Source organism: Suillus bovinus, assembly GCF_016758785.1.
Source record: "Suillus bovinus strain UH-Sbo-P2 chromosome Unknown EDB93scaffold_50, whole genome shotgun sequence".
NCBI lineage: Eukaryota > Fungi > Basidiomycota > Agaricomycetes > Boletales > Suillaceae > Suillus > Suillus bovinus.
In genome coordinates this window covers 244,506-268,963 of record NW_024542106.1, presented here as the reverse complement: position 1 = coordinate 268,963, position 24,458 = coordinate 244,506, and the positions used below count along the sequence as shown (strand labels likewise).

General features: G+C 47.0%; 11 protein-coding genes across 11 annotated transcripts; 5 read left to right on the top strand and 6 right to left on the bottom strand.

The window, feature by feature from the left end:
- Nucleotides 1-1,028: 1,028 nt before the first annotated feature.
- On the bottom strand, nucleotides 1,029-2,253 carry EDB93DRAFT_1252840 (amino acid/polyamine transporter I; the record flags this gene model as incomplete). The annotated part of the gene is made up of 10 exons (XM_041453348.1): nucleotides 1,029-1,096; nucleotides 1,144-1,235; nucleotides 1,286-1,387; nucleotides 1,438-1,528; nucleotides 1,581-1,613; nucleotides 1,663-1,729; nucleotides 1,780-1,860; nucleotides 1,925-1,979; nucleotides 2,039-2,085; nucleotides 2,134-2,253. The coding sequence occupies 10 exons, from the start codon at nucleotides 2,251-2,253 to the stop codon at nucleotides 1,029-1,031; spliced, it is 756 nt and encodes a 251-aa protein (XP_041305287.1).
- A 2,351-nt stretch (nucleotides 2,254-4,604) lies between these two features.
- EDB93DRAFT_1241880 (Alpha/Beta hydrolase protein) lies at nucleotides 4,605-6,128 on the top strand (the record flags this gene model as incomplete). The annotated part of the gene is made up of 10 exons (XM_041451942.1): nucleotides 4,605-4,640; nucleotides 4,700-4,736; nucleotides 4,793-4,864; nucleotides 4,922-5,082; nucleotides 5,159-5,286; nucleotides 5,347-5,381; nucleotides 5,436-5,506; nucleotides 5,562-5,627; nucleotides 5,678-6,002; nucleotides 6,058-6,128. 10 exons carry the CDS (start codon nucleotides 4,605-4,607, stop codon nucleotides 6,126-6,128), a joined length of 1,002 nt encoding a protein of 333 aa, XP_041305286.1.
- Nucleotides 6,129-6,341: 213 nt separating this feature from the next.
- EDB93DRAFT_1089804 (DNA-binding protein) lies at nucleotides 6,342-7,180 on the bottom strand (the record flags this gene model as incomplete). The annotated part of the gene is made up of 5 exons (XM_041446232.1): nucleotides 6,342-6,618; nucleotides 6,670-6,796; nucleotides 6,844-6,863; nucleotides 6,919-7,029; nucleotides 7,089-7,180. The coding sequence occupies 5 exons, from the start codon at nucleotides 7,178-7,180 to the stop codon at nucleotides 6,342-6,344; spliced, it is 627 nt and encodes a 208-aa protein (XP_041305285.1).
- A 161-nt stretch (nucleotides 7,181-7,341) lies between these two features.
- EDB93DRAFT_1161825 (peptidase family M1-domain-containing protein) lies at nucleotides 7,342-10,369 on the top strand. The gene is made up of 16 exons (XM_041450055.1): nucleotides 7,342-7,566; nucleotides 7,619-7,679; nucleotides 7,734-7,879; nucleotides 7,935-8,014; nucleotides 8,070-8,089; nucleotides 8,146-8,277; nucleotides 8,337-8,494; nucleotides 8,549-8,642; nucleotides 8,689-8,719; nucleotides 8,764-8,842; nucleotides 8,891-9,153; nucleotides 9,204-9,373; nucleotides 9,428-9,602; nucleotides 9,653-9,990; nucleotides 10,041-10,106; nucleotides 10,166-10,369. Exons 1-15 carry the CDS (start codon nucleotides 7,412-7,414, stop codon nucleotides 10,080-10,082), a joined length of 1,944 nt encoding a protein of 647 aa, XP_041305284.1. The 5' UTR covers nucleotides 7,342-7,411; the 3' UTR covers nucleotides 10,083-10,106; nucleotides 10,166-10,369.
- Nucleotides 10,349-12,020, top strand: EDB93DRAFT_680529 (uncharacterized protein). The gene is made up of 5 exons (XM_041457090.1): nucleotides 10,349-10,646; nucleotides 10,722-10,897; nucleotides 10,948-11,016; nucleotides 11,073-11,240; nucleotides 11,290-12,020. Exons 1-5 carry the CDS (start codon nucleotides 10,441-10,443, stop codon nucleotides 11,523-11,525), a joined length of 855 nt encoding a protein of 284 aa, XP_041305283.1. The 5' UTR covers nucleotides 10,349-10,440; the 3' UTR covers nucleotides 11,526-12,020.
- A 266-nt stretch (nucleotides 12,021-12,286) lies between these two features.
- Nucleotides 12,287-13,464, top strand: EDB93DRAFT_1089767 (carbohydrate esterase family 16 protein; the record flags this gene model as incomplete). The annotated part of the gene is made up of 5 exons (XM_041446228.1): nucleotides 12,287-12,557; nucleotides 12,612-12,838; nucleotides 12,893-13,073; nucleotides 13,128-13,305; nucleotides 13,359-13,464. The coding sequence occupies 5 exons, from the start codon at nucleotides 12,287-12,289 to the stop codon at nucleotides 13,462-13,464; spliced, it is 963 nt and encodes a 320-aa protein (XP_041305282.1).
- An 896-nt stretch (nucleotides 13,465-14,360) lies between these two features.
- EDB93DRAFT_1089843 (cytochrome P450) lies at nucleotides 14,361-16,338 on the top strand (the record flags this gene model as incomplete). Its single annotated transcript, XM_041446237.1, has 10 exons — nucleotides 14,361-14,559; nucleotides 14,608-14,756; nucleotides 14,808-14,980; nucleotides 15,033-15,096; nucleotides 15,149-15,233; nucleotides 15,279-15,507; nucleotides 15,628-15,851; nucleotides 15,897-15,942; nucleotides 15,991-16,116; nucleotides 16,167-16,338. The coding sequence occupies 10 exons, from the start codon at nucleotides 14,361-14,363 to the stop codon at nucleotides 16,336-16,338; spliced, it is 1,467 nt and encodes a 488-aa protein (XP_041305281.1).
- Nucleotides 16,339-17,146: 808 nt separating this feature from the next.
- On the bottom strand, nucleotides 17,147-17,763 carry EDB93DRAFT_1161770 (uncharacterized protein). The gene is made up of 2 exons (XM_041450054.1): nucleotides 17,511-17,763; nucleotides 17,147-17,463 (listed from the first exon to the last, which is right to left on the bottom strand). Exons 1-2 carry the CDS (start codon nucleotides 17,722-17,724, stop codon nucleotides 17,426-17,428), a joined length of 252 nt encoding a protein of 83 aa, XP_041305280.1. The 5' UTR covers nucleotides 17,725-17,763; the 3' UTR covers nucleotides 17,147-17,425.
- Nucleotides 17,764-17,781: 18 nt separating this feature from the next.
- On the bottom strand, nucleotides 17,782-19,123 carry EDB93DRAFT_680118 (uncharacterized protein). The gene is made up of 4 exons (XM_041457089.1): nucleotides 18,648-19,123; nucleotides 18,506-18,591; nucleotides 18,375-18,452; nucleotides 17,782-18,323 (listed from the first exon to the last, which is right to left on the bottom strand). The coding sequence occupies exons 1-4, from the start codon at nucleotides 18,660-18,662 to the stop codon at nucleotides 17,951-17,953; spliced, it is 552 nt and encodes a 183-aa protein (XP_041305279.1). The 5' UTR covers nucleotides 18,663-19,123; the 3' UTR covers nucleotides 17,782-17,950.
- A 256-nt stretch (nucleotides 19,124-19,379) lies between these two features.
- EDB93DRAFT_1209727 (VHS domain-containing protein) lies at nucleotides 19,380-21,499 on the bottom strand. The gene is made up of 5 exons (XM_041451026.1): nucleotides 21,203-21,499; nucleotides 20,792-21,155; nucleotides 20,461-20,739; nucleotides 20,324-20,408; nucleotides 19,380-20,275 (listed from the first exon to the last, which is right to left on the bottom strand). Exons 1-5 carry the CDS (start codon nucleotides 21,352-21,354, stop codon nucleotides 19,638-19,640), a joined length of 1,518 nt encoding a protein of 505 aa, XP_041305278.1. The 5' UTR covers nucleotides 21,355-21,499; the 3' UTR covers nucleotides 19,380-19,637.
- Nucleotides 21,500-21,992: 493 nt separating this feature from the next.
- EDB93DRAFT_1105937 (uncharacterized protein) lies at nucleotides 21,993-23,559 on the bottom strand (the record flags this gene model as incomplete). The annotated part of the gene is made up of 10 exons (XM_041447559.1): nucleotides 21,993-22,337; nucleotides 22,391-22,494; nucleotides 22,544-22,605; nucleotides 22,657-22,672; nucleotides 22,725-22,804; nucleotides 22,859-22,970; nucleotides 23,019-23,067; nucleotides 23,122-23,247; nucleotides 23,301-23,443; nucleotides 23,496-23,559. The coding sequence occupies 10 exons, from the start codon at nucleotides 23,557-23,559 to the stop codon at nucleotides 21,993-21,995; spliced, it is 1,101 nt and encodes a 366-aa protein (XP_041305277.1).
- Nucleotides 23,560-24,458: the final 899 nt, after the last annotated feature.

Sequence of the window (24,458 nt, the reverse complement as noted above, 5' to 3'; positions counted from 1 at the left end):
GATTTCACGCAAATCTGACATTTGCATATTTGCGCAATATGAGGGGTCGATTTTGCGCAAATCTGACACTTGCATATTTGCGCAATATGAGGGGTCAAGTTTGCACAAATCTGACATTTGCATATTTGCGCAATATGGGGGGTCCATTTCACGCAAATCTGACATTTGCATATTTGCGCAATATGAAGGGTCCATGTCACGCAAATCTGACATTTGTATTTTTGCGCAATATGACGGGTCAATTTTGTGCAAATCTGACATTTGTATTTTTGCAAAATATTTTCAAAAAGTCTGACATTTGTATATTTGTGCAACATAGGGGTTGATTTCACGCAAATCTGACATTTGTATATTTGCGCAATATGAGGGGTCAATTGTGCGCAAATCTGACATTTGTATTTTTGCGCAATATGGGGGGTCCATTTCACGCAAATCTGACATTTGTATATTTGCGCAATATGAAGGGTCCATTTCACGCAAATCTGACATTTGTATATTTGCGCAATATGAGGGGTCAATTTTGCGCAAATCTGACATTTGTATTTTTGCGCAATATGGGGGGTCCATTTCATGCAAATCTGACATTTGTATATTTGCGCAATATGAAGGGTCCATTTCACGCAAATCTGACATTTGTATATTTGCGCAATATGAGGGGTCAATTTTGCGCAAATCTGACATTTGTATTTTTGCGCAATATGGGGGGTCCATTTCATGCAAATCTGACATTTGTATATTTGCGCAATATGAGGGGTCAATTTTGCGCAAATCTGACATTTGTATTTTTGCGCAATATGAGGGGTCAATTTTGCGCAAATCTGACATGTGCATATTTGCGCAATATGGGGGGGTCAATTTTGCGCAAATCTGACATGTGCATATTTGCGCAATATGGCTGTTTTAGATATACCATAACCCAGCCTTAACTCTAATGGACTTGCAAAATCATGGGTAGAATGAACGCTAGCATCATACCCTCCTGGTGGGTCAAAGATAGTCATCGAACAATAATTCGAGAAGAACATGGTCTAACCTATTGTATAAAGGGGAGCCATTAAGCTCAAAATAAATGCGAATCCAGATGGCCAGCCGGCCACTACAACTGATCATGAGCTTCGAGTGTAATTGGACAATGACACATACAGTTGGTGAAATCCCCTAGCGCGAAATTTCCACTGTTTCGATAATCAGGTGGCGTTGCGATCGGAAGCGCAATGATGACTATGAAGCAGAGGCTATCGGAGGATTTGAGAAAATGATCATGTACGGACTCCACAAAACCTACGATGCATTCACCAATGTGAATAATCTCTGTAGCCTTGCCAAAACCTTGGTACCAAAGCTCACGAGGACAGCTTGTGACAAAACCAAAGCTGCGTATATACCACTATAGCAAACAATATGAAGTGTGTCGTATCTGCATGAGAACAAGCTTACTAGAGCTGCCAGTTGGTAGTATATGCCTCGTCAGAGGAGGCAATACTGATCGCTGCAGTGATTTGAATCGTACAAGCCCAGCTTGCGGAAGCTAACCCAACACAATCAGGGAAAGACTGTTGAAAAAATGAAACCTCTTTTACCGACTGCTGTGATGACCTCTATGGTATTGGAATCTGCAAATGTCAGGACTGGCTGTATGTCACATCAAAATGCAAGACTTACAACCAACTATCCACGACAGAAAATTACGGCATCGTGGAGAAGCAAGCGAGTAAGTCCAATAGTATAACTAGATTGTGTTGAGTCAAATGTGAAACAGCAACAGCGCCAATGACATACACCACCAGAAGTAGGGGCTGCTGATGCAAGCTCTGCCATTGCCAACCCGATGCACATGATAAAGGGGCAAGCAACTGCCCACTGCACACAAAGGAAAAGTGAGATGTTTACCAAACAGCAATCTTCATGTGTGATAAAAGCTTACACCCCAAACCATGGCGAAAGGCCCACCATTTGGTATGGCATAGAAGAGCACGGAGCTGAACGATTTTTTATTATTAATGGTGTAATTTCAATTGGTTATGTAGTGACGGCTTACACTAAAGAAGGAACCACTCCAACATAGCTGAATGCAAGTCCAGCCACCTGCAGTTATTAGCTTGTGTCGCGTACACGGAAGAGTCTAAAGCTCACCTCTAGCGGTGTGAATTCCCTGTGAAACTCCTGCTTGTATCCTAGCTTGGCGAGAGTCGTCTCATCTGCACTTGGTTGCAGGTGCGCCGCCGAAATCGCTAAAGCTCTCGGAGCCACCATATTGTGCCGTTGCAGGTGGGCGATTTCGAATGAGCCTGAGCCAACTGATCAGTATTCAAAGAGATTAATAGTCAACCGGGAATCAGAAAGAATCACACTCAGTATCCACATTAGGTGACTCTAACGACCGAGATGTCCTGACTAGGATGCATCCATGTGGTCCTGTGGAATCTAGTCTGCGATCTAAACGGAAATTGAACCAAGAGATAACTGAAATCCATCCTGACTTACGATCTCAACTGCGGATGCGTAACCTATCTGTACGTCAATTAACCAACCAACCAGGGTGGGTCGAACAATCGGATATCAGCGAGGACTTGAGAACACTAAGTCGACATCCAGACACGGACCTCATGCGGGACAGGTGTGGTCAGGTAACAGAAGCCCGTCGTGACCTACACCATACTTCTGCTATCAGCAGAATAGGTACACCTGGTTCTGAAATTTTATTGCGTGCTCCTCAGGCTGTGTCCTCCCGTAGCTTTCGGAGATGGGCGTAGTCGCGTGTCAATACCATGGGACTGAACAACAGTGAAATATGTCCTTGCTAGCTCTGAGTTATGGTGAATGGGTTCCGTGCAATGTCTAGGGTCACTGAGAGTCGGTCGGCGGATGTGCACTGCGCGCGCACTTTCAAATTTTAGTAATAGTAGCAGTGAACGCTGGACACGTCCGAGTCAAAATCACGTGGATGATATCGGCGACCATTTGAAGGAACAAAGTGCTTGCACTTGGCTCCATACAATAATATGGTATGTACGTACGTGAGGTATCAACTCATCCTTCGCGTGTGATCTAACTTATCAGTGAACTGGGGAAGCGCACGTATAACCATACAAGAGATAATCACGAAAACCAGCATAAAATGATTCTGCTATCACAGATCCGACAGTGCATAGGCCAGGCTTTCAACTCAGTATATATACAACTGACTGTCTTCCAAATATAATTGATAAGTATGTTATGAAAACATTAGTAAAAAATGGTAAGAATAGTCGAATCAATTTTACGCTAAGGGGGGCAATCGGAGTCCCCGAGCATGAAGCTTGGGGACTCAGACAAGAACGAACACATGACACGGCAGTGCCGGTCCGGACTTCCTAATCTCCAGTCTCCCCGAGTTGCTGCTGGACATATCGGAGATGTCAGACTCCAACACAGCACTGGCGAGCTCAGTGTTGACATTGAGCGACGACAGCTGAGACGGCAGCAATGGTGAAGGGCAGGGGGACGATAAGATATCCTTCAGTCGATGGCTGGATCTGGGTGAAGGTAGTTAAGACGAGCTTCAACTTGGTATCGCCCGAAGAGCTGATCTGGATCTCCCAACCTGCTAGATTTGACAGAGGAAGCAGAAGAGATGACAATGTCAGGGAAAGAGATTGGAGCAGTGCTGGCGAAGGTCAAACAGCTGCGAGGCGGATTGTAAGTGTGGCAAAAGAACGCATTTTATAAAGGTCGCGGGTGTCTAGTGACACAATGGGTGTGTTTCAACGTGTTCGCGGAAAAGACAGACTCGGATTCCAAAAAGTCGATATAGGCTTTCTAGGCACGAGGTGGATCGATGCTCATGTCACTATTAAGCACTCCGTAGCTGAATGTCCAGAAGTTAGTCGCGCTAATTCATGGGAAAGGCCTGGCCGCCGGATTCTATGCGCATAATACGTACCCTAGCGTGGATGAGTGGTCTTGATGGGCCTGTAGAGATCTTCACATACATGCAGGCTTGCTCTGTCCACTGTGCGTCACCACAGGTAATGTGGGATGTCAAATGAGATGGTATTTCATTCACAGTGTTGTCCATATGCAGTGAAGCATGGATAAGATTTATGGGAGCAAATGAAGTTTTAGAACGAACATTTACGAACATATATCCGCGGGCAAGACCGGGGACTGATTGTGAGGCTACGAGGAACTGCGACCCCCTGGAAAAAATTAATGCACACGAAGCCTACAAAAGCGCATGGTTGAGAAGTCTCTGCTTAGTATGTCGAAAAAATGAATGATAGAATTGGGGAAAGCGTACATACTCTAGTAGTGACGATCACTCTAGTAACTAGACTCTCGGCCGGGACAGTCATCCGATCATTCAGCCACCAATGATGCCATCAGATCTTGAATCTGCGAAGCCCAAATAGCCTTGAAATCTAGGCTGGAATATTCAAGTCTCAAGAGCATGGAGGAGCATCCAGGACATAAATCTGTGACCTTGGCGAGGCATGTGCCCTTGACCGTTCAGGAAGTGCACAGCTTGCGTCGCTGTTGGCTGCAGTAAACAGTCACAAATATCTTACATACAATATCCTTGTTCACTTGGCAAGGTGGCCACGAGTCCACGACATCTCAAACATATGCCTTCGCTGCCATCATTAGAGGCTTTTGCCAAGGTGCTTTTGTATCCCTTTATGATATTCAGAAGCCCCTGACCATACCACATAATCCGCAGGGAACTGCTGCTACCGTAGCTGGTGTTGCAACGCTAGGTCCAGCGCCTCCTAATTTATGATACTGCTCAACTGACCTCAATATATCTTATTAGGCTGCGGACTACTATATTACGGACAAAATTATCTCATTTACCCATCCGCTTTCCCTCCGGGCTCTCGCACAGGTGTGTTTGCTGAACAATTTGCATTTCACGCCAACGTAACTGACCAAACTTTAACAGAGGTCCCAGTGCCCACGGATTTTGGACTTGAATACCAGGATTTGCCCCTTGTCACTGAAGATGGGTTTACTCTACGGTGCTATCTTCTCATGCAACGGACAGAGATAAGCAACAGCCACGCTGCACAAATTGGCTACCCAGACCAACAAACGCATGAAGAGGTACGTAACGCTATCCTGACTCATATCTAGCAATTATCCACCCATTCACTCCTTATATCTGTTCGTCCAATGCAAGTTTGCATCTACACGTCCGACAGTTTTGATGTTCCACGGTAATGGCGGAAATCATGGTCACCGCATACCTCTCGCAAAAGTGTTCTACGTCAAAATGCGATGCAATGTACTCATGCTCTCATACCGCGGGTGCGCCTTCAATCCAGTCTATCTCGATTCTGGGAATCCCTTATTCATTCGTACCAACAGATATGGTCATTCCGAGGGTTCTCCATCAGAATCAGGCGAGGCACTGGTATCTCCAGCAATTTACTCCCTTTTCTGACTGCGTTATCTAGGCATACGTATAGATGCTCAAACAGCTCTCAACTATATCGCCTCGCACCCATACCTGAAAAAGACTCCTGTTGTCAGTATTCTTGACGCCACTTCCAAGGATTGAGCTGACTTGCTTTTGCATCAAGATCCTTTACGGCCAATCTATTGGTGGTGCTGTCGCTATTGACCTTTCAAGTCGAAATCCATCAAAGGCAATTAAATTTCGATTTTGCTTTCATACATATCATAATCAAGACTCCAGATCACGGCACTAATCCTCGAAAACACATTCACAAACCTCCCACGTCTCGTACCTAAAGCTCTTCCGCTTCTTGGCCCTTTTTCGTTCCTTTGCCATCAAAAATGGGACTCGGCTTCGAAAATACCTCTAATACCCCGGTCGACGCCAATCTTGATGCTGAGCGGCGTTAGGGATGAAGTTGTTCCACGCGAACACATGCAAGAATTATGGCAGATTGTTTCGCGGCGCCAGGGTACTAAATCCAGCGGCACTGGAAACAAATCTGACATGACTGAAGTTGGTAATGGGAAGTCGAGGTTCCTTGAATTCGAAGGAGGACACCACAGTGCGTTATTGTTATTTCGGTGATCTCAATCACGGTGTTTAATGATGGCATTTAGACGATACGTGTGTCCAGCAAGGATATTGGACTGCAGTCGCTGACTTTGTGGCAAGTTTGAGTCAGCATTAAAGGCCCCTGACACGGAGCTTGTGTTACCTGATACCATACAAAGTGACATGATCACCTTATGGCGTAGGACAGTTTTTCTTCTTCCTTTCCCTTATGTCACACATTCCTTCACAAACATGCATTCACTAATACATATTGTTTCACCATGAGGAAAGCTGCTTAGTTTTGTTCGTTATCATTGTAACAAGGAAAACAAAGGTCCAGATACTTGTTTTATCCTTCGTAACGATACGCAACCATCGCTTCTATTCGATGTACATCAGTGCTGAAGCTTCGCAACTTCACTTGCTGACTCTTGCTCGCCTCAATCGCCAGTGGATCAGTGTCGACCCACTCATCGGCAGGCACATCAGCGGAGTCGTGCGTATATGCAAGGATATTGAAGACAGTCGGTGTATCAATAATTGGGAGGAAGGTTACGGTTGACACGATTTGTTTGAGGATGTAGCGAATCTCGGCTTGGATTTCTGATTCAGGTTTTGCAGGTGTTCTTGTGGAGCAGGGTCAACCAACTGGGTACCGTGAACAGCGGGAGACTCACGGTTCGGCAGAATCTGCTGGTTGTTCAACGAGGTTAACATCGAACACCCATCGCTCAAGCGGTAGCCTGGTATCTTTTGATATAATGGCAAGTACAAGCTGCGTTACCGACCCGGTAAGTAGCCACTCTAAAGTCCGATTGAGTTAGAGTTATGAGAGATCGCGTGGCACCTACTATTGACTTGTTTCAGTATCCTTACATGAAAGTAAGTAAGCAAGTGCATGAAAATCAACATCGAATGAGATGCACCTGTCAAGGTAGTTCTCTAGTGCCAAGTCCTGAGTGACGAGAACAGTTTGGCCGTACTTCTTTACCATATGAAAGTCATCTGACGGGTATACTCCACGTTGGAAAAGAATTCTGTTTCAAGGCATGAAGTCGTGAGTTGAAGAGCTGGAAAGTGGCTTGAAATAACGCACGTGTTGGCTGCATACTTGAAAAACTCTGTGACGAGATTTGTGGAGCCTTTCAGAGTAATGGCCTGGCGTGTTGGTGCTTGAGATGTTGCCATGATGGTGCTGTTAGACAATGGGAGAGACAAATTTAGTAGCTGCTAAGTTAAACTTGATTGAACGCTCCCCAAGCGTGTTTTGTGACGCGGATAGATCACGTGGGGTTGTTTGTTTCTAAAGCTCTTGCCAAACATATATAATACTTATTCCAACCGTGTAAGCATTTCTAAATCCACTTTCTTCATTTCATATCGCCAAAGCTTCGGATTATTCATCACTAGCACACGACAATGCACGAAGCAGACCCAACGTCTCAATCGAATTATCTGCAAATCGCTACGAAGCATATAGCTTTTGATTGGACAGTTGATTTTGATAACAAGGTCATCACAGGCACCGCTACACATGACCTTATTGCAAGGATTGATGAAGTGTCTGAGGTGATGTGAGAATGATTGTCCATCTATCTATTTGGCACGATTTTTGAGCTGCCCCAGCTTCGATACCTCGTATCTGCACATCGAGGGAGTTAAAGTTGATGGAGATGCGATCCAAGATGTGCGCTCTGCGTCTCTTTGCTGGCGTGCTTTTCTGAGCGTGCATCATCTATAGTTCAGACTAGGTCCCAAGCATGAAGTAATGGGATCTGCATTGAGTGTTCCCCTTCCTCGGACCTTGAGTGCTGGATCGAGTATCTTGGTCGAGATCACGTACAGGACGACTGCGAATGGCACAGCCTTGCAATTCCTTGATAAAGAGTAGGCTTTTACTTACCATGTACGCATTATCGCTCTCCCGTTTATGTTCCTCTAGGCAGACCCAGGGTAAAACCTTCCCGTTCCTGTTCAGCCAATGCCAACCTATTTACGCGCGAGACCTCGCTCCTGTGCAAGGTGAGACATCTCGTCAATTTGATTCTGTGACAAAAGCTTATTACGCATGAACAAGATACACCGTCCGTGAAGCTAGTGGGTCTTCTCCGCTGATCATGCCTAGGCTTGTCATGCTGATTTCTGATCATCAGACGTACAGTGCCAGCGTCCGTTCCGTACTTCCAGTCCTGCTATCTGCGAGACGAATTTCCCCGCCCTCAGATGGTCCAGCTCATGATGGCAAGACCATCGGCAAGGACGAAGTCGTGTATAAATACGATCAGGCATGTCTCATAAGCCTATCATCACAATTCCGCTTCATGAGATATATGGCTATTTTCAGCCTACCCCGATTCCTTCATACCTTCTTGCGATCGCCGCTGGAAATTTGCAGTACAAGCCATTTCAAGTTCCTGATGGAAAACAATGGAAGTCTGGGGTTTGGTCTGAGCCTGAGCTTATGGACAGATCGTTCTGGGAGTTCAGCCAGGATACCTCCAGGTAAATGCGCATGAACTTCCACACTGCAAAAATGCGAGTCTCATTGTATGTCAGATTTCTAGCTGCTGCAGAGAATCTTGCCGGGCCTTACCGATTTGGGGTTTATGATCTCCTCGTTCTTCCGCCGTCTTTTCCTTATGGCGGCATGGTGAGTTACACGTTATTCCACACAATCGCCTACTCATTACTACCAGGAAAATCCGTGTTTAACTTTTGTGACACCCAGTGAGTATATTGCATGCTTGCATCAGACTGCCGACTCCTTTCAGCCCTTCTTGCTGGAGACAGGTCTCTGACGGGTGTGGTGATCCACGAACTTACGCATTCATGGTTTGGGAATGGGGTCACGTTAGTTTTCTGCAGCTTTCTTTTTTACATTTGCTGATGGTACTTTAGGCATGCTCACGCTTCTCACTTCTGGCTTAATGAAGGGTGGACAACTTATGTCGAACGTGTGCTGCTGCAGATCATACACTCACCTGCACACCGAGGCCTGTCTTCTGTGATCGGATACAACGCACTCCTGGATTCCCTTGCGTTCTTCAAAGACAAACCCAAATACCAAAAACTTGTTATCGACTTTGATTATGGAGAGAATCCGGATTCTGCATACAGCCGGGTGCCTTACGATAAAGGTGCCAATTTCCTCTTGCACATCGGTAGGTTGTATTTGCTTTATGAGGTTGTCTGTTAAGATAGATTGTCCCAGAACGTACGCTTGGTGGCCTTGAAGTATTCCTACCCTATGTTAAGGACTACATCGCTACTTATATGGGCCACAGTATCACCACGGAGACATGGAAGAACCACCTCTATGCCTACTTCCAGAAGAATGGCAGCGACGAACAGATCAAAGCATTGAACAGCATTAATTGGGATGTAAGGCCTGATAACTGATAGTTGAAGAAAATAACCGCTGAAATCGTCCGACAGGCATGGCTTCATCAAAGTGGACTGCATTTACCTGTTGAGATGGAATATGATTTGACCCTGGCGAATCCTGCAAATGCGCTTGCCGACCGGTGGTATGAATCACGACACACTATGGACATTTCGAAGCTAGATTTTGAAAGTTCTGATTTGGATAGCCTGGACGCTAACCAAAGAGGTGCGCGCCAACACGTTTTTATTGATAGTATCAGCTGAAGAAGGTTGCAGCTGTCTTCCTCGAACGATTGGAGAGTTACAATGAATCTCTCCCTGCGAGACACCTTTTTCATTTCGACGAGTTGTACGGCTTCTCGAAGACCCTCAGCACCGAAATTCGATTCAGATTCTATACCTTGGTGCTCAAGTCCCAGGCAGCAATGCATTTTGTTCAAGGAGCAGCAAATTGGGTCGTTGGGGCTGATGACACAGGAGTCGTTAAAGGCCGCATGAAATTTTGCAGACCTGTGTTTAGGGCGATGTTCAAGGTCAACCCCGACCTCACTATATCAACGTTCAGGCAGGCTCGGACGCAGTTTCATCCCATTGCGCAGAGTCTCATTGCGCAGGTACGCATTCTGTGAAGTTTGTCCGCATGTCCTTATCTTCGATCCATTAGGACCTTGGGCTGGACCTGACTGGACTGAGAGTTAGTGGATGACAAACAAAAAGCGTATTAATTATTGTATGGCTTGCGATCGCAATGGGATCTTGGCTAACATATGTGTACCTGTTGTATGTTAGGGTCTCAGATCGAGTAGCGCAGACAACCAAACTTGGTTTGCTTGGACTTAAGGCCTCAGATGCCCTCGAGGCCTGAGGCCTAGGCCCGAGTGCTGTCAAGCGCTGGACCTGAAACTAACTTGAAATGTCCTAAAATTTTAATATTGCCGAGTGGGGTTACCAGGGGCGGTCGGACTCGGGTCCACATATTGTAAGAAGAGTTTGAGTTTGTACTGAACAAGTACTCTCACTGAGTCGTCAATCACCGCTGTTTTTACATTCTTTCAATAGCATTCATGAAACTCACTAGCTTGAGATCTTATCTTTCTTATGACCGGTTTGGCGTCTCGGCTCCCTTCGACCCAGCCTGTAGGCTTGTGACATCTCCGTTCTTTTCCCCTCTGAGTCTCGGCGCACTTCGTCTGCTGTTTGCTATTTATTCGCTCGTTACAACAATCACCGTCCTCGTTTTTGAGTCTGTTCGTTTCCACGACGCTCGTAGGTAAGCAAACACCAGACTTGAATGGTCCAACAAATGGTCTGATTCAAAACTTTGTGACTGGCTCTGCTACCACAGTTTTTTTTCTTACTTCACCGATCTCAGTTACGTCGGCCTTGTCGCGTACTTCTGGGCCTCCAGCGTCCAAACCATAGTATTTGTGTTGTGGGGACAGAAGGCATACCCTTTACAAAGATGGCCGCGGATTCTACAACTCTTGCACGTCCTCCTGTACACCACCATCACTATATTTCGTGAGTTTAATATTTAACTTTTCAGTCCAAGTTTGAACGATATCTTGCAGCAATTATCGTGACTGTTGTTTTTTGGACTCTACTTGCTTCTTCATCGACTTTTAGCACCCAGTACTCAGGTGTGGACGGCGTTTGCTCATATCGGCTGCTATTGCTCATGACAGGCTATTCTTAGCTTGGTCCAACGTATCTCAACATGCTATGAATAGTAGCTTTGCTCTATTTGAGATACTCCTGACGAATGCCGGTCCTAGTCCATGGAGCCACATCGTACCGTGCTTCATCCTTTTTGCCTGTTACCTCGGTGTTGCGTATATAACACATGCAACGCAAGGATTTTACAGTAAGTTCATTTTTACATGGATCACAACAGCGCTGACGCCCACCATTAGCCTACAGTTTCCTGAATCCGTCTGTAGAGCATGGGCTGTTAGGTGCTTACATTGTCGGCATGGGCGTTGGTTACTGCATTCTCTTCACGATCGTGAAAGGTATTTGTACACTGCGTTGCCGTCTGGTTTCGCCCTCTCGTTTGGACCCTTCTGAACAAGTACAATCCGAAGCTATGGATGATTGGGAACACATTAATGTCGAACAGCCGAAGGAGTCAACTGGATCTGATGCTTGAGTATTTAAAACCCCTTTATTTATTGTTATCTTCATGGTTTGGACTGAGTTGACTGCTGGTAGTGGAATTTCCCTGGAACATCATGTTTGTTCTTATACTACGATGTTGGTTATGTATTATTATGCCATCGGTCTTCTTCCCCGCGGGGTTGGCTTTCGCACACGGATGCACCGTTAACGTTGTCCCTCCAGGAACTAGGATGCCGACTATACCAGGTCACTTGCCAGAACTTACCACGAGCTCAATTCTCTCAGCATGATTTTATAGTCACGTACAATGTCTATGATTGGTATATTCCGGATGCTGACTATTCTAGAGTCTTCATTTTGCTGATCAGCACGGAAGGCATGCAACCAAGATTCCGCGTTCTCACTGATGACATCATGGTCACACGCAAGGCCTGCCCTATCTCAGGCGCCAATAATAAACAATCAGGCGGTTTGAAGATACATGCTTGACGTATGACTAGCGCGCTCTTGAGCGTGAAATTTCAGGTCTGCCTTGATCCCTTGGGTCACGGGCATCAACTGATTACCACGAGGAAAACCTGAAGATGAAGTATGGTCACTTTCGGCAGGAAATATGACCCTCGTGATCTCATCGACCTGCTCATAAGCGGACCGTTGCAGCGGTAAGTAGGTGTGCGTGGTCTCCGCTTGCCAGGATTGTCGCAATGACCCTATGGTAGAACTTCCACTGATCGGATGTTTTGCGCAATATAAGATGACCTCGCGAACTTGACAAGTCAATACTTCTGCTCCATGGCGTTCCTACAGGGTGTGAAGCTTGCGTTTACATTGTTGACACTTGCCACGCCATCCTGGGCGGCTGGTGTAGCACCTGGTCAGATCAAGAACTTTGTCACTTTTGGTGACTCTTACACTGATTCCTCATACTACCCCTCCGCTGACGGAGGCTATTCCTGGCCAACATGGGCAGCCATGTACGGTGACCTTGATCTCTATGGATTTGCTCGTTCCGGTGCAACGTGCTCGAACCTGCTCACCTACAGACCCTTCCCTCCGATCATGGGTGAGTGAGCGCTAATGGTTTGTGAATGTTGTCCTCATCGCAGTGAGCGCCTAGGTTGGCAACTCCCTGCTTATATGAATGAGACGAGAAATGGCACGCTGGAATTGAACGCAAATGAGACGATGTATACCATCTGGATTGGAACCAATGATCTAGGTGTCAACGCGCTGCTTACCGGAAGCGACGCCCCCGCCACTTCAATTGTTCAGGTCAGGCAGTGCACCATCGATGTCCTGAAGATCTTGTACGAGAGCGGTGCTAGGAACTTCATTATGCAGAACGTGAGTGTACGAACGTTGGGCCACTGTGCCCTTGAGCTCACTTCTCGCGTACAGATGCTTCCCCTTGACCTGACAATCTTGTACTCTAATTACTCGTACCCCAACACTTATTGGAACCTGGAACGCAATACAACTGGATGGAATGTGTATATGAAGGAGCTGGTACGCGCAGGGAATGAAATCACATCCCTCATGCTCGACGCGCTTGTGCCTACGCTCCCTGATGCTCATATTGGTTAGTCGATATTACGATCTGATTCGAGTAAACAGCTGACGCGTAGAAACACAGCATCCTTTGACTCCTACGGGCTTTTCACAGACATGTATAACAACCCTCAGGACTATTTTAATGGCACTGCGCCATACAATGTAACGGGCTGCATACATTCATGTGTGTACTCTATAGGCAGCACGGCAGCACCTGCTTGTACAATCACCAATGGTACTAACGCAGACAGCTTCATGTGGTCAGTGCAAAGTTCGGTTCCAAATAGCGATCTAGAGCTCACTTGTCACTTAGGTACGACGAACTTCACCCATCGCAGCAGTCCGCCAGAAACTTGGCTAGGGAGATGACCGCAGTGATGATGGGGGAGCAAAACCAGTGGACGACATGGTTGAGCTAAGCACATTTGCAGAGTTTTACATTCACAACTAGGGACTTTAATGTTGCCCTGAACTCTTTTTGGTCTAGACTCGTGACCAGGGCTACGCCACTCGTTTATCCGTGGTAGTATACGCCAGGCTGGTCACGAGCCTATTTTTGGTCACCATCTGATGGATTTGGAGGCCCCCGGAAGCTCCCTGTGATGTTCGGCCGAAAATTTGCCCATTTGAGGCCCATATTTTGCGTTTTCCTTGTCCGTTTTTTTTTGCCTATTTGGCGCCTTGGGAAGCTCCGCACTCAGTGCTTCCGAGTCAAACACGTCAATGTCTGTCCGATTCTTTGTAGGCCTCCAGCCTCCAGCTGACCTTCAGCTATGTGAATCTGTATGATCAATGAGCGCTGGTGCTGAGCGCCAATCATCTCCAAGCTTATCTATTATGTTACTCGGCGAGAATCTACATCGCGAGGTCCGTTCTGTGCGGAACGTTCACAACTGTGATCTCTTCCCATTACTCAATCCTGGTCACAAATTGCCTAGTCCCATACTCAATGCTTTCGGGGCAATTATCCAGGATGTGAAAGAGCTCAAAGGAAAAACTCACTGCGGCATCGAAGGCATCTCACCGAGTGCGGCTTCACCAGTCGCTCCATGCACTATCTGTGAGTCAGAAGAAGACGGAACTACGGTGGCAAGTTGTTGCGCTTTTTGGCCTATTCCTGAAATTCTAGATTTCTCGGAGTTTTGTGGGGTTCGGCATCTCAGTCAAGCACGTCAGAAATTAGAATTGCTAAATAGGTTTGAAGGTGTCAGCTGCTGGAACACGAGACCTCGACTGTATCAAGAAGCGCTCATTGGCAGATAAAAGGAGACCAGGAAGAGCTAACCAATGTATACAACGCAAAAGCACCCGCTACATGGCTTCAAGTGCTTCGGACTGGCTTGTGTACTTGTCTTTCATCCTCGTCTTGGGAGTGATAAGGTATTGCTTGCGTCGCCAGAATAAATCTCAGTCGCTACCACCTGGCCCACCACCGAAACCGTTGATAGGAAATTATCTCGACGTCCCAAAGGCAGAGCCATGGAAAATATTCTCCCAATGGAGGAAGCTATATGGTCTGTCCTAAAATACCGTACCATTGGAGGTGTATTCAATACTGCAAGCAGGCGACCTCGTATACGTGAATGTTCTTGGGAACAAACTTCTCATCCTGAACGATATGGAAAGTGTGCGCGAGCTTCTTGAGAAAAGATCGCAGAAGTATTCTGATAGGCCGTCGTTTGTGATGGCTAAATATATGGGGATCGAGAACGTGAGCACACGCAAAGCGCTTCATGGCTTAATACTAAGTGAATTTGGACAGAATTTAGCGTTCGCTCCCTACGGTCCAGATTGGAGGCAAGGACGGAAGCTCGTACATGGAGCCGTTAACCAGGAAGCAGTCAAGAAGTATCACTCGCTGCAAGAGGATGTTACCGTCAGATTTTTGAGAAATTTGGTGGAATCTCCTTCAGAAGTCATGAAGCATCTGCACATGTGAGACCAGCTCATCAGCCCTATGTTGCCCTTATAACTTGGCATTACCAAGGGCCACGGCTCATATCATCGCGTCCATAACCTATGGGTTTTCTATCGACACCCCAAGCAATGTAGTAAGTGAAACCTTGGCCATCGGCTCCAAGCCTTTCCAACCGGAACTTGCAGTACTTCGACGAATTTGCCGAAACGGAGCGAATCGTACTGAAAAGCGTGGTTCCGGGGGCCTATCTGGTTGATATGATTCCTCTATGTAAGTTTTTAATGCTGAGAGACAACTAAACTGAAGGTGATACAGTATGGTATCTACCATCCTGGATTCCTTTCAACAGCATACAGCGAACAGCTGAGAGGGGCCTGCAGCGAGTGACTGATATCGTGCGCCTTCCGATGCAGCAAGTAGAACAGGATATGAAACAAGGAATTTCTCCCTCTTCGTTTGTTTCGGATCATTTAAGGGAAGGCGGGAGTGATGAAGTGATCAGGCAGCGATTGCCTTGGGTAGCGTGGTCACTGTATGAAGGTATGTTTTCACCTCATTGACTGAGAAGAGGGATAACATCGTTATTTGACTGCAAGCTGGAAATGATACAGTAAATATTCTACAACTCCGAGATATGCATCTATCTGACCATGCAAAAGACAAGTGGATCCATGCTGGTCTTCATGCATGCTATGGCGTGCTTCCCAGAGGTCCAGACCCGCATGCGCGAGGAGATATATAGAGTCATAGGGACTGGCCGCCTGCCATCTTTTGCTGACCGGGAACGGCTGCCGTATATTAATGCGGCAATTAAGGAGGTATACCGCTGGAAACCCAACACACCTTTGGGCGGACCAAGGAAATTACAAAATGCGGATGTCTATAGAGGTTTTTTCAATAATGAGCGGCGAGGAACATCTTTAACTTCTTGAGCAGGGTACTACATACCGAAAGGCACCATTATCATGCCAAATATCTGGTGAGTAGGAAAGATGAACTTACGGAATGTACTTATCCTTCAATATAGGTTACTCAGCCGGGACCAGGACAGTGGCATAGATCCTGAAGTATTTTCTCCAGAACGCTTTCTTGATACCCACGTAAAGAAAACGGCGATCGATCCTTATAGTTATGCGTTTGGCTTTGGAAGAAGGTAAGTATGCGTTACAATATTTAGTGAAACTCGTTGACACCTGCGCCCAGAATGTGCCCAGGGCGCTTTTTGGCAGATAATTCTGTGTTCATGCTTGTAACGAGTATCGTGGCGACCGTGCGGATTTCGAAACCCAAGGATAGCCGTGGCATGGAAAAACCATTTGATCCTCCATATATACCCGCAGGTCTAGCCAGGTGCGTCCTAACGAATAGCAATTAAGGGGAGCACTCATGTGTTTTCCGCGAAGTTTCCCTTATCCATTCGAAGTTGACATCGAACCGGTATCTGACAAAGCAGTGGCTGTCGTGAATGGTAGAGCGACGAGTATTGATTGAAAATTCGTGTATGTGTGGAGAGTACGAAAGCTCTGATGTACGAGACCAACCCTCATTTATGACGTAGTAGTAGCTTTCCTTAAGTATGGTGTCACAAACTTACGCGGATTTCTGATTTTGACACATGTCCATTCGTAATTGCATCGTGATGCCGAATAACCGTATCTAGCCGTTTACCGAACAAGCGGCGTTTCCAAAAGTGCAGCGGATTTGATTGTGCGCTGTACCAGTATTTTCTACTCGCGTTGAGTAGGGCACAGCTCGACTCAGAGCTGATGATACATCCCAATCTCAGTATACGCCGCGGAGCACGGCTAGGACCGAGGAAGGATATCGCAAGGGAAAAAGGCCTCTCGAGCCCATGCTGTACATAGGATGCTATTGGGGACCTCCAGGATGCTCCTTAATCGTATAATATCCATATTGATGAAGTACTTCCGTGCAGGCTGGAAAGGGTCAAGAGCGAAAAACTGCTAGCTGCGAAAGTTGAATGTTTCAAGAACCATGGAGAAGGGGCAGGTCGTCATTATAGAACTATGCAATGTCAGTGCAATGAGACGAGCGAAAGTCGATTTCAGAAATGTGGTCATTTTAGACGCTTTCACTGGGACGAGAAGACCCGGAAAAGCATAACTTGAAGGTGCCGGGAGTGATAGCACTAAATCATGAAGTGTATAAGTAGGATTGCGTGGGGTTTGAGAACAGTGACCGAAGCATTGTACCATATTACCAAGGCCTGTCCTTTGAAAAGAGGATTCTGGAGGCCACGATAAGTCGCTTCACTCCCGTTTTCCAGGGTTTGCACATAGCCATTCACGCAGACAATTGATAGCAAGACTCGAAGACTAGGCTAGTGTTGATCATAATTTAGTGAACAATCAGTTTTTTCGTTCATCTGGCAGTGCTCTTGTAAGAAATCCAATGTGAACTGTCACACTACGGTACCCAGCAATGGGTTCCCCGATCTGACTTCACATTCGCCACCTCAGAACGCTCCCCACTAAAAAACCTTGGCCCAACGTCAGCGGATGACAAGAGTCAAAACAAATATCTCACAAACTCCTAGTCCACCCACGATCCTTTTGCCCACTATACTCCCCGGCGCATTGGGACGAGCCATTCTCAGTGCATAGATGCCAGTGGCAGCGAACGCGCCGCTTCCTATGATGCGACAAGTCATGCAGTCATTGTAAGATAAAACCTGAGGGACGAAGGTGGAGTTGGAGTCGGGCGTTAAGGAGCTGGTTGCGTTTGATTCAGGCGTGTTCATGCCCGAGTTGCGGAAGAAAAGTTGAAAAGCAAAGTGTCACGGAAGGACCCCGAAAACAGGGGCTCATGGGGAACATAAATAGCGTATTACTGGTACATTTATGAAATAGTGTTAGTTTTTATAGACAACATTGTCAAGTGTTTCTAAGTGAAAAATGATAGATAGATATACCAAAAAGAGGGTTTCACCGTCGACAAACACAAGCCACCTTTCAAGTTTATGCAAACTAATATTGCCTGTATGCATAACCCAGTATCTCCGAAGGGCGTCTTTGCATCAATTCGGGGCACATGCAGCCCTCCGTCCACCCGTTGGCCATCGTCGCGGGTTTGCTAAACATGGTAAAATCGTCTTCAGTATCTACCGGGTCATAGAAGACCAACGACGGGTCTTGGCTGTAAGGGTGGGATCGGTAAGACGGAGCAGAGGACTGGGACGATGGGGTCCTGTCTGATGTGGATGGGGAAGCAACACCCCCGCGTCCGCTGCGCGGAGAAGGAACATATCCATGTTTCGTTTTGCGATGGCGCGTCAGGGCAGAAGGGTCGTGGGTCCTGAAGGTGCAATCATGAGGACAGCTATAGCGTTGCTCACCGGCACTAAAAGTATTAATCAGATTAGCTCATTGACAGTGATGCAAGGGCACGTACTGTTTCGCGGAGTGGATATCAAAGCTTCTTTTTATCAGCGTCGCAAAGTCACATCCGGGAAAGGTGCAAATGCGCACGCTGAACGCGGGCTCATGTAAATGACCAGTCTAGCATATGGGATAAAGACATACTTTTCTGCATGTCCAGCCTCATGCCTCTTGAATTCCGTAAACTTGGTAAAAGTTTCGCCGCACTTCGCCTGAGAGCAAACATAGACCTGCACATTTCCAGACTCCGTCTTAGTACATGAGGTACGCTCGTGATGAGGCTCACCTTGGTAGGAGACATTTCAAACTTGATTATAGAAGAATATGAATGAGAGTTCTATTCGATGTTGTCGAGGCGAAACGCCTGATTCTCCTTGGGGTAATGATGATATCAGGAAGGCATTCAGGCAGGACTATATAAGATTCCTGGAGGTGGGAGTGGCATTGTGCCTTTTCAGTGGACAGAGGCTTCTGGGGTTCATACATAAACGCTTTGTTGGGGCTCTGGTGAACGTGAGCCACGACAAAGCACGAATGCATTATCAAAGCTTCCGCATCCGCTTGAGGACTTCCGAATCATTATCCGTTATACGCAATGCTATAAAAAGAATTCCGTTAGCAAACACTCATCAATTGAAGGCGTAAAATTTGTGGATGCCTGGGTGAGCATATTGATCCGATGTTGGTGAACGATAATCGATAAGGATTAGGCTCAGTCTTGTAGGGAACAACTAATACGTTGTGGATCAAGCCCTGGCATCGAGTAGTGGACACCAGAGCAACGCTTTATGCTAGAGATGTATTGATGGAGGTTAACTCAACTCGACAATGATATCGAGTTTCAAGATGTGGAATTAGTTTCTTGAGTTTTCGTAGTGGGGCCCGCCCGCAATCTGTCCCAAAGGTCTAAATATCAGATACAGACCCCATACACATAACTGCCACGAAATGCATAAGAGATAGTTAGACCGGCGTCATTGAAGTCAAATTGAAAAACAGTGCAGACGAGAGCGCGCCGTGGCAGTGCATGCAAAGCTTCACACGTAAAATGACCGGCTCGTCTGGTATACATATGTAGTCTAGCTCGCGACGTTGCAAAATTACCAGCAAGCAGTTATCGTTTTCAAAATCAAGTAGACGTCGAGCGATGAATACTACTTCACTCAAAGTATTCGAGAATAGCTGTGACAAGATCAAAAAAAAACGCACAATCCGTATTCCAGCAAGATCAGCCCCACCTAAAAGTAAAGCACGGGCACAACACGACGATAAGTACCTAAAACAAACCCGCCAGATCTGCGAATGGGTCCTTCCCTTGTTGCGTCGGTGGCGGAGAGGTAGGCTGCGTCTGCCCCATCATCGCACCCATACTCACCCTTGATCCTGGTATGTTCAAATGGAAAGCTCCGCTCTGCACCGCGCCCATGCCCGTCGCTGGTGGCATACTCATACCCAATCCAGGAGGACCCATTCCCAGCGACAAGTTTGAATTCGGAGGGATACTCATACCTCCGTTGTTGCCCCCGAAATAACTGGGTGATGTTACCCGCGGTGGGGTAGGTGCAAGCATGATGGACCCAAGCTGGGGTTGTGGCGAGGTATTTGGGACGGGTGATGAAGTGGAGGAAGAAGCGTTGTTCGTCAAGGAGGCAGTGGTTTGTGAGGCGAACATTGCGCCAGCACTTGATGGTCGGGCGTAAGATTGAGGTTGCGGTGGAGAGGCAAATAATGCAGCTAGATCATCTACAGGTGCGCCGTGTGACGATGAATGCGAGGTGTCATCAAAATTAATGAGGGATCCTTCGGTTCGGGCGAGCTCAGTGGGTACGGCAGATATACTGTAGTCGCCTTTCTTGTAGGCCTCGAAGCGTGTGAGGACGTTATTGATTTGGTCGTTGATTTGGAGGAAGGCGTCTGAGTAGCATATGAGATTTGCGCAGGAGAATAGAGGAACAAAGGTACCTAACGATTCTGGATCGTCTGTCTCTGCGTTCGAAACCCATTTCTGGAGCTTCGGACGGGCAGACTTCAATATTGATGCGACTTGCTGTTACAACGAGTTAAAAAATAAAATTACAACTTTTAGAATATCGACGTACGTCATACGCGTCTCCCGATGCGAACTTCTCTCCGTGTGCAGTATCGACATTATCGAGCATCTCGTTGAGTAGAATGACTTTACTCTCGATCTTATTGAGCTCCGTCATGGCTTGAGAGCGGTAGTCGGGCTTTGCCTCGGGGTTCGCGCCAGCGAGGGACTTCATGAGTTCTTGTGCGACTGCCAGGTCCCGCGGGGTGCCTCTCCGAATAAGTTCCTGGAGTTTAGCAGATTGTGCTTCTCGATCTTCCGATTCAAGCTCGTCAGCAGATTTAATGTTCTACGCTGTCATATGAACGCATGAGACAGACAAGAGCCACAGACGAACTCACCATTGTGGGGGGAGCCTCCGCGCGGCGGGGAATCTCCCTAAAGCGGTACCCTTTGAATGTAAGAAGCCGGTGCATATCCTTGATATTCCCCAAATCTTCTTTCCAGCGCGACTCAGAGCAGATACCCTCCTTCCATTGATGGATGAGCTCTATAATGCGTGACATGACTGGGCCAGGGAAGGGAGGTGGGCGTTCAGGAAATCGACGAACGAGCTCGTTCAGGAATTCTTTGGTTGAGATTTGGAGGTGAAATGGGTAGCCGCACGATTGAACGAGGGTGTCGAGAAGCGCAAGTGCGAGGATAGCGATATGTGGGTTTCGGTGGTTTGCTAGACGTGCTATTAGCATCGCTGCATCACGAGGGCTGATTCAATGTCAGAACTAGAGATTGTAAGAGCAGGATTGACAGACGTATTAGCTTTCTTGGTGTTGATCAATTCAGCGATCTCAAGGTGAACGGCATAGTTGGGCTCATGGAGTGTCGGATCGCAGGCATTTTGTACGAGCATTTCTAGCCTCGATGCCCTGAACCAAGGCGTACCATTCGAACCTCCTAGCATCATGCCCAGTGTTATTTAGCTAGTGGGAAATAAATGGTCTAGCAGACGTGGCAGTCACAGCTGCGCTCGCTGTCGTGGTCGCCTCGCCAAGATATCCGTGGGAATATGTCAGCATGCCTGCTCGTGCCTTTTACTCAAACCGCCAAGCCAGCATCAGTTGTCTGTCTCGTTCTATGATATTCTGCTGCTTTCTGCTATTGCACTGACAAGGACCGACTCTACTCGAAGCTCAGACCGACTGGTTGCAACGTACGTACAGCAAGCTCGCGATAGTGATGCCAGGCGAATGTACAGAGGGAACACAATTTTCACCAGGCGTCCTCCGAGCTTAGCGCCGATCTATGCCATACCACTGCTGGACGGATAGCATGCGCAAAGCACCCATAGCACGGAGTTCTTTGTGTGGCACTCGAGAAGGAAACGGGCATGTCGTCACAAGATTACTGTTAATCTCCGCTTATCGAGGACAGCTGATAGAGCTGTCCCAAAGTTGTTCTATTGATTGTTCGTGAGAGCACAGTGCAGCACATGCCGCTATCTTTGACTCAGAACCTCGTGTGCGAATGATGTCCACACGGTCGTGTAATCATCAAAGAATTCAATCATAATGATACAGCTCTTCAGTACTTCAGACTCGGTTCTCAGTTATAATGCTTCACCACAATACCCTCGATAACCTCCTCCTCAACACCACGTTCCACCCCTTTCTTAAGGTCAGACCTCCCATACGCCGTCGTCCTTCCCTTCCTCCATGTCTCGCACGATGGCGCATCCTCATCAAAACACTGGCGCTCAATCCCAACGAGCTTTAACACAGGACTTTCAGCACACGGCAGCAAACGAACGTCGTTGTCTGGCATCGCGAAGTAGTATGCACCCAGACGGTCGTAGGCGCGTTGGTCCGAGGGAGGCTGGATGACACGGTGGATTGTGGGTTTATAGTATCCGCCTGTGAGGAATGTCATCATGTCGCCTGTGTTGATGACCTGTTGTGGAATATTAGGTTCGAGGTATTGCTGTATTTTTTTTACGAGCGTACCAAACCGTTATCAATATGTCTGACCCATTTCCATTTGCCGTCGGGAGCCATGATTTGCAGACCGCCGATAGGCTGGCTCCATAGAATGGTGATACTTCCGATGTCTGCGAGATTCAGGAGACGAGTATGAAGTAAAGGATGCATCAAGTGTACCTGTGTGTCCCTTCAACCAAACATTCTGCGATTTCTCTTCCTCGTCATTCGAACGCCTATAACTTGAGCAGAGTCCATAAGTTAAGCAGCGGTCACGACGAAAGGGCTCTTACTATTTCATGAACCTAACTGCAATTACGCTAATTGATGTGGGACTAGATACAGGATAAGAAAGACTAACCAGAGGTTTCTCCCGCTCGGTCAAAGTTGTGTTTTTCCACCAACGTTTCCTCAGGCAATTCGAGGCTTAACGCAATCAAGCTGTATGATAGTGCTCATAAGCTGAAATATCGTTGGACTCGCGGCAGAACTGACCGAAGGATCGGGTGAAGAATATTGAAGTGATTATGGCGAGCAAAATCATCGAGCTCTGGAAGGAATGGGCGCAGAGCCGTAGGGTGGGGACGCTTTGTGACATCGAGGTTTACTACGGAGGGTAAGAAGCACGCATCACACGAGTATTTGTAACACCTACTTGCATAATGCTCAATCTGATCGAGAATTTGATTCTCTGTGTCGACTTTCTGAATGGGAGCAATAAGCTTTACTCATGATGTCCCTTGTAGAATATGACGGACCCAGAATTGACGAGGTTTATAACCTGCGTAGTACCCGACTTTCTCGACATCGGCAGTGTATGTCTTCTTTTCATCTGGGGAGACGTGGTCGAAAGGAACGCCAGCTATGTCGAAGATCCTGTCACGCTACAACATTGATTCAGAGACCTTTGAGCATGAGTGCCAAGAACGGGTCGTACCTCAGCCTGTGTGTAACCATGATTGATGGCACAGATGAAGCCATGGGTGCGTAGTGCATCCCGAAGCTGGGGATAGAGTTCTGCACGTCCTTCGGGTGTGTGCGATTTGGAAAGGCCGATGATGGGCAGATCTGCAAATTCCACTGTATGAGGAGTCGTTAGACAACTGTGTTATATTTATCAATACTCTCTTACAGTCCTCCTTTGTTCCTGGAGGGGGGATGTAGTGTGGACACTCTGGCAGGGTTAAACTGGGCATATCTTAGATGGTTATTGGAGAAGAAAGCAGAGTGGTTAACGCAGGTAGATAATAAATATCTGGACTATGAACAGAAGGATGAAAATTTCACACCGAGATAAGCCGTCTGAAATAGACATGGCCCCGCGACTGATCATGATGGTCATGGGTTCCATGGAAGTGCCTCAGCATATGGAGTCCATGTTCGTTCCGCCGCTAAGGAGTCAAATGTAGTGAGGTTACAGCTCAACAAGCTGAACAATTGACGACAACACTACATGGAAGAAAAATCATTGGTGCAATTGAGGATGACTGAGCGGGGTATGATTGATGATTATATTACAGAGGAGGTATGGCGGACGCGATAGTCATAATTAGATAGAAGTGAGAAGCAAATACAAGTAGGCAGCAATGGTTCGAGAATGAGTAGGGGCCCCTAGGGGTCTAGGCAAGCAGCAGCGGTGCTTTGCGGTGTCTAGAGTAGAGTTTTCCGGTAGAGGGTCGAGTCCATTCCTTCGCAAGTGCAGTTTCCAGTGAGAGCAGGCCGAGTCCACTCCAGTACGACCGAGACAAAAAGATCTTGGATTCAATAGTGTCTAAACCAGATGACTGATTGATGATGGCATTATAGGGGACTCGGAGGTTTTGGCACGGACACGATAGTCATAATTAGACGACGGAAGCTAGAAGCGGATCGCAGTAGGCAGCGAAGCACCGAGTATAAGTACCACCAAGATGAGACAATCTTGCACTCGATAGCGTCCAAACCGATTCTGGATTTTACTAGGAGGCAAGTTGAAAATGAGATGACCGTGACCGAAGATCATGCCAATCGCCGAGGTAGGCAGCGATGTAGCGGAGACAAAGAGAGATGATGATCTAGATGAGGTTGAGGTGATTAATCACAATAGTGAGAATGA

What these genes read in the sequence shown, in the direction of transcription:
- EDB93DRAFT_1209727 (XM_041451026.1), bottom strand. Translation starts at nt 21,354, where the DNA reads ATGATGCTAGGAGGTTCGAATGGTACGCCTTGGTTCAGGGCATCGAGG. An exon ending in AACACCAAGAAAGCTAATAC is followed by an intron (nt 21,156 to 21,202) that starts GTCTGTCAATCC and finishes ACATTGAATCAG; the next exon opens with CCCTCGTGATGCAGCGATGC. An exon ending in AGACGATCCAGAATCGTTAG is followed by an intron (nt 20,276 to 20,323) that starts GTACCTTTGTTC and finishes TATGCTACTCAG; the next exon opens with ACGCCTTCCTCCAAATCAAC.
- EDB93DRAFT_1161825 (XM_041450055.1), top strand. Translation starts at nt 7,412, where the DNA reads ATGCACGAAGCAGACCCAACGTCTCAATCGAATTATCTGCAAATCGCT. An exon ending in CAATTTCCTCTTGCACATCG is followed by an intron (nt 9,154 to 9,203) that starts GTAGGTTGTATT and finishes AGATTGTCCCAG; the next exon opens with AACGTACGCTTGGTGGCCTT. An exon ending in CCTGGACGCTAACCAAAGAG is followed by an intron (nt 9,603 to 9,652) that starts GTGCGCGCCAAC and finishes AGAAGGTTGCAG; the next exon opens with CTGTCTTCCTCGAACGATTG.
- EDB93DRAFT_680118 (XM_041457089.1), bottom strand. An exon ending in GAGGCTGGACATGCAGAAAA is followed by an intron (nt 18,453 to 18,505) that starts GTATGTCTTTAT and finishes GCCCGCGTTCAG; the next exon opens with CGTGCGCATTTGCACCTTTC. An exon ending in GATATCCACTCCGCGAAACA is followed by an intron (nt 18,324 to 18,374) that starts GTACGTGCCCTT and finishes TAATACTTTTAG; the next exon opens with TGCCGGTGAGCAACGCTATA.
- EDB93DRAFT_680529 (XM_041457090.1), top strand. Translation starts at nt 10,441, where the DNA reads ATGAAACTCACTAGCTTGAGATCTTATCTTTCTTATGACCGGTTTGGC. An exon ending in CACCACCATCACTATATTTC is followed by an intron (nt 10,898 to 10,947) that starts GTGAGTTTAATA and finishes GATATCTTGCAG; the next exon opens with CAATTATCGTGACTGTTGTT. An exon ending in TTTTAGCACCCAGTACTCAG is followed by an intron (nt 11,017 to 11,072) that starts GTGTGGACGGCG and finishes GGCTATTCTTAG; the next exon opens with CTTGGTCCAACGTATCTCAA.
- EDB93DRAFT_1161770 (XM_041450054.1), bottom strand. Translation starts at nt 17,724, where the DNA reads ATGAACACGCCTGAATCAAACGCAACCAGCTCCTTAACGCCCGACTCC. An exon ending in CGTGGGTGGACTAGGAGTTT is followed by an intron (nt 17,464 to 17,510) that starts GTGAGATATTTG and finishes CGTTGGGCCAAG; the next exon opens with GTTTTTTAGTGGGGAGCGTT.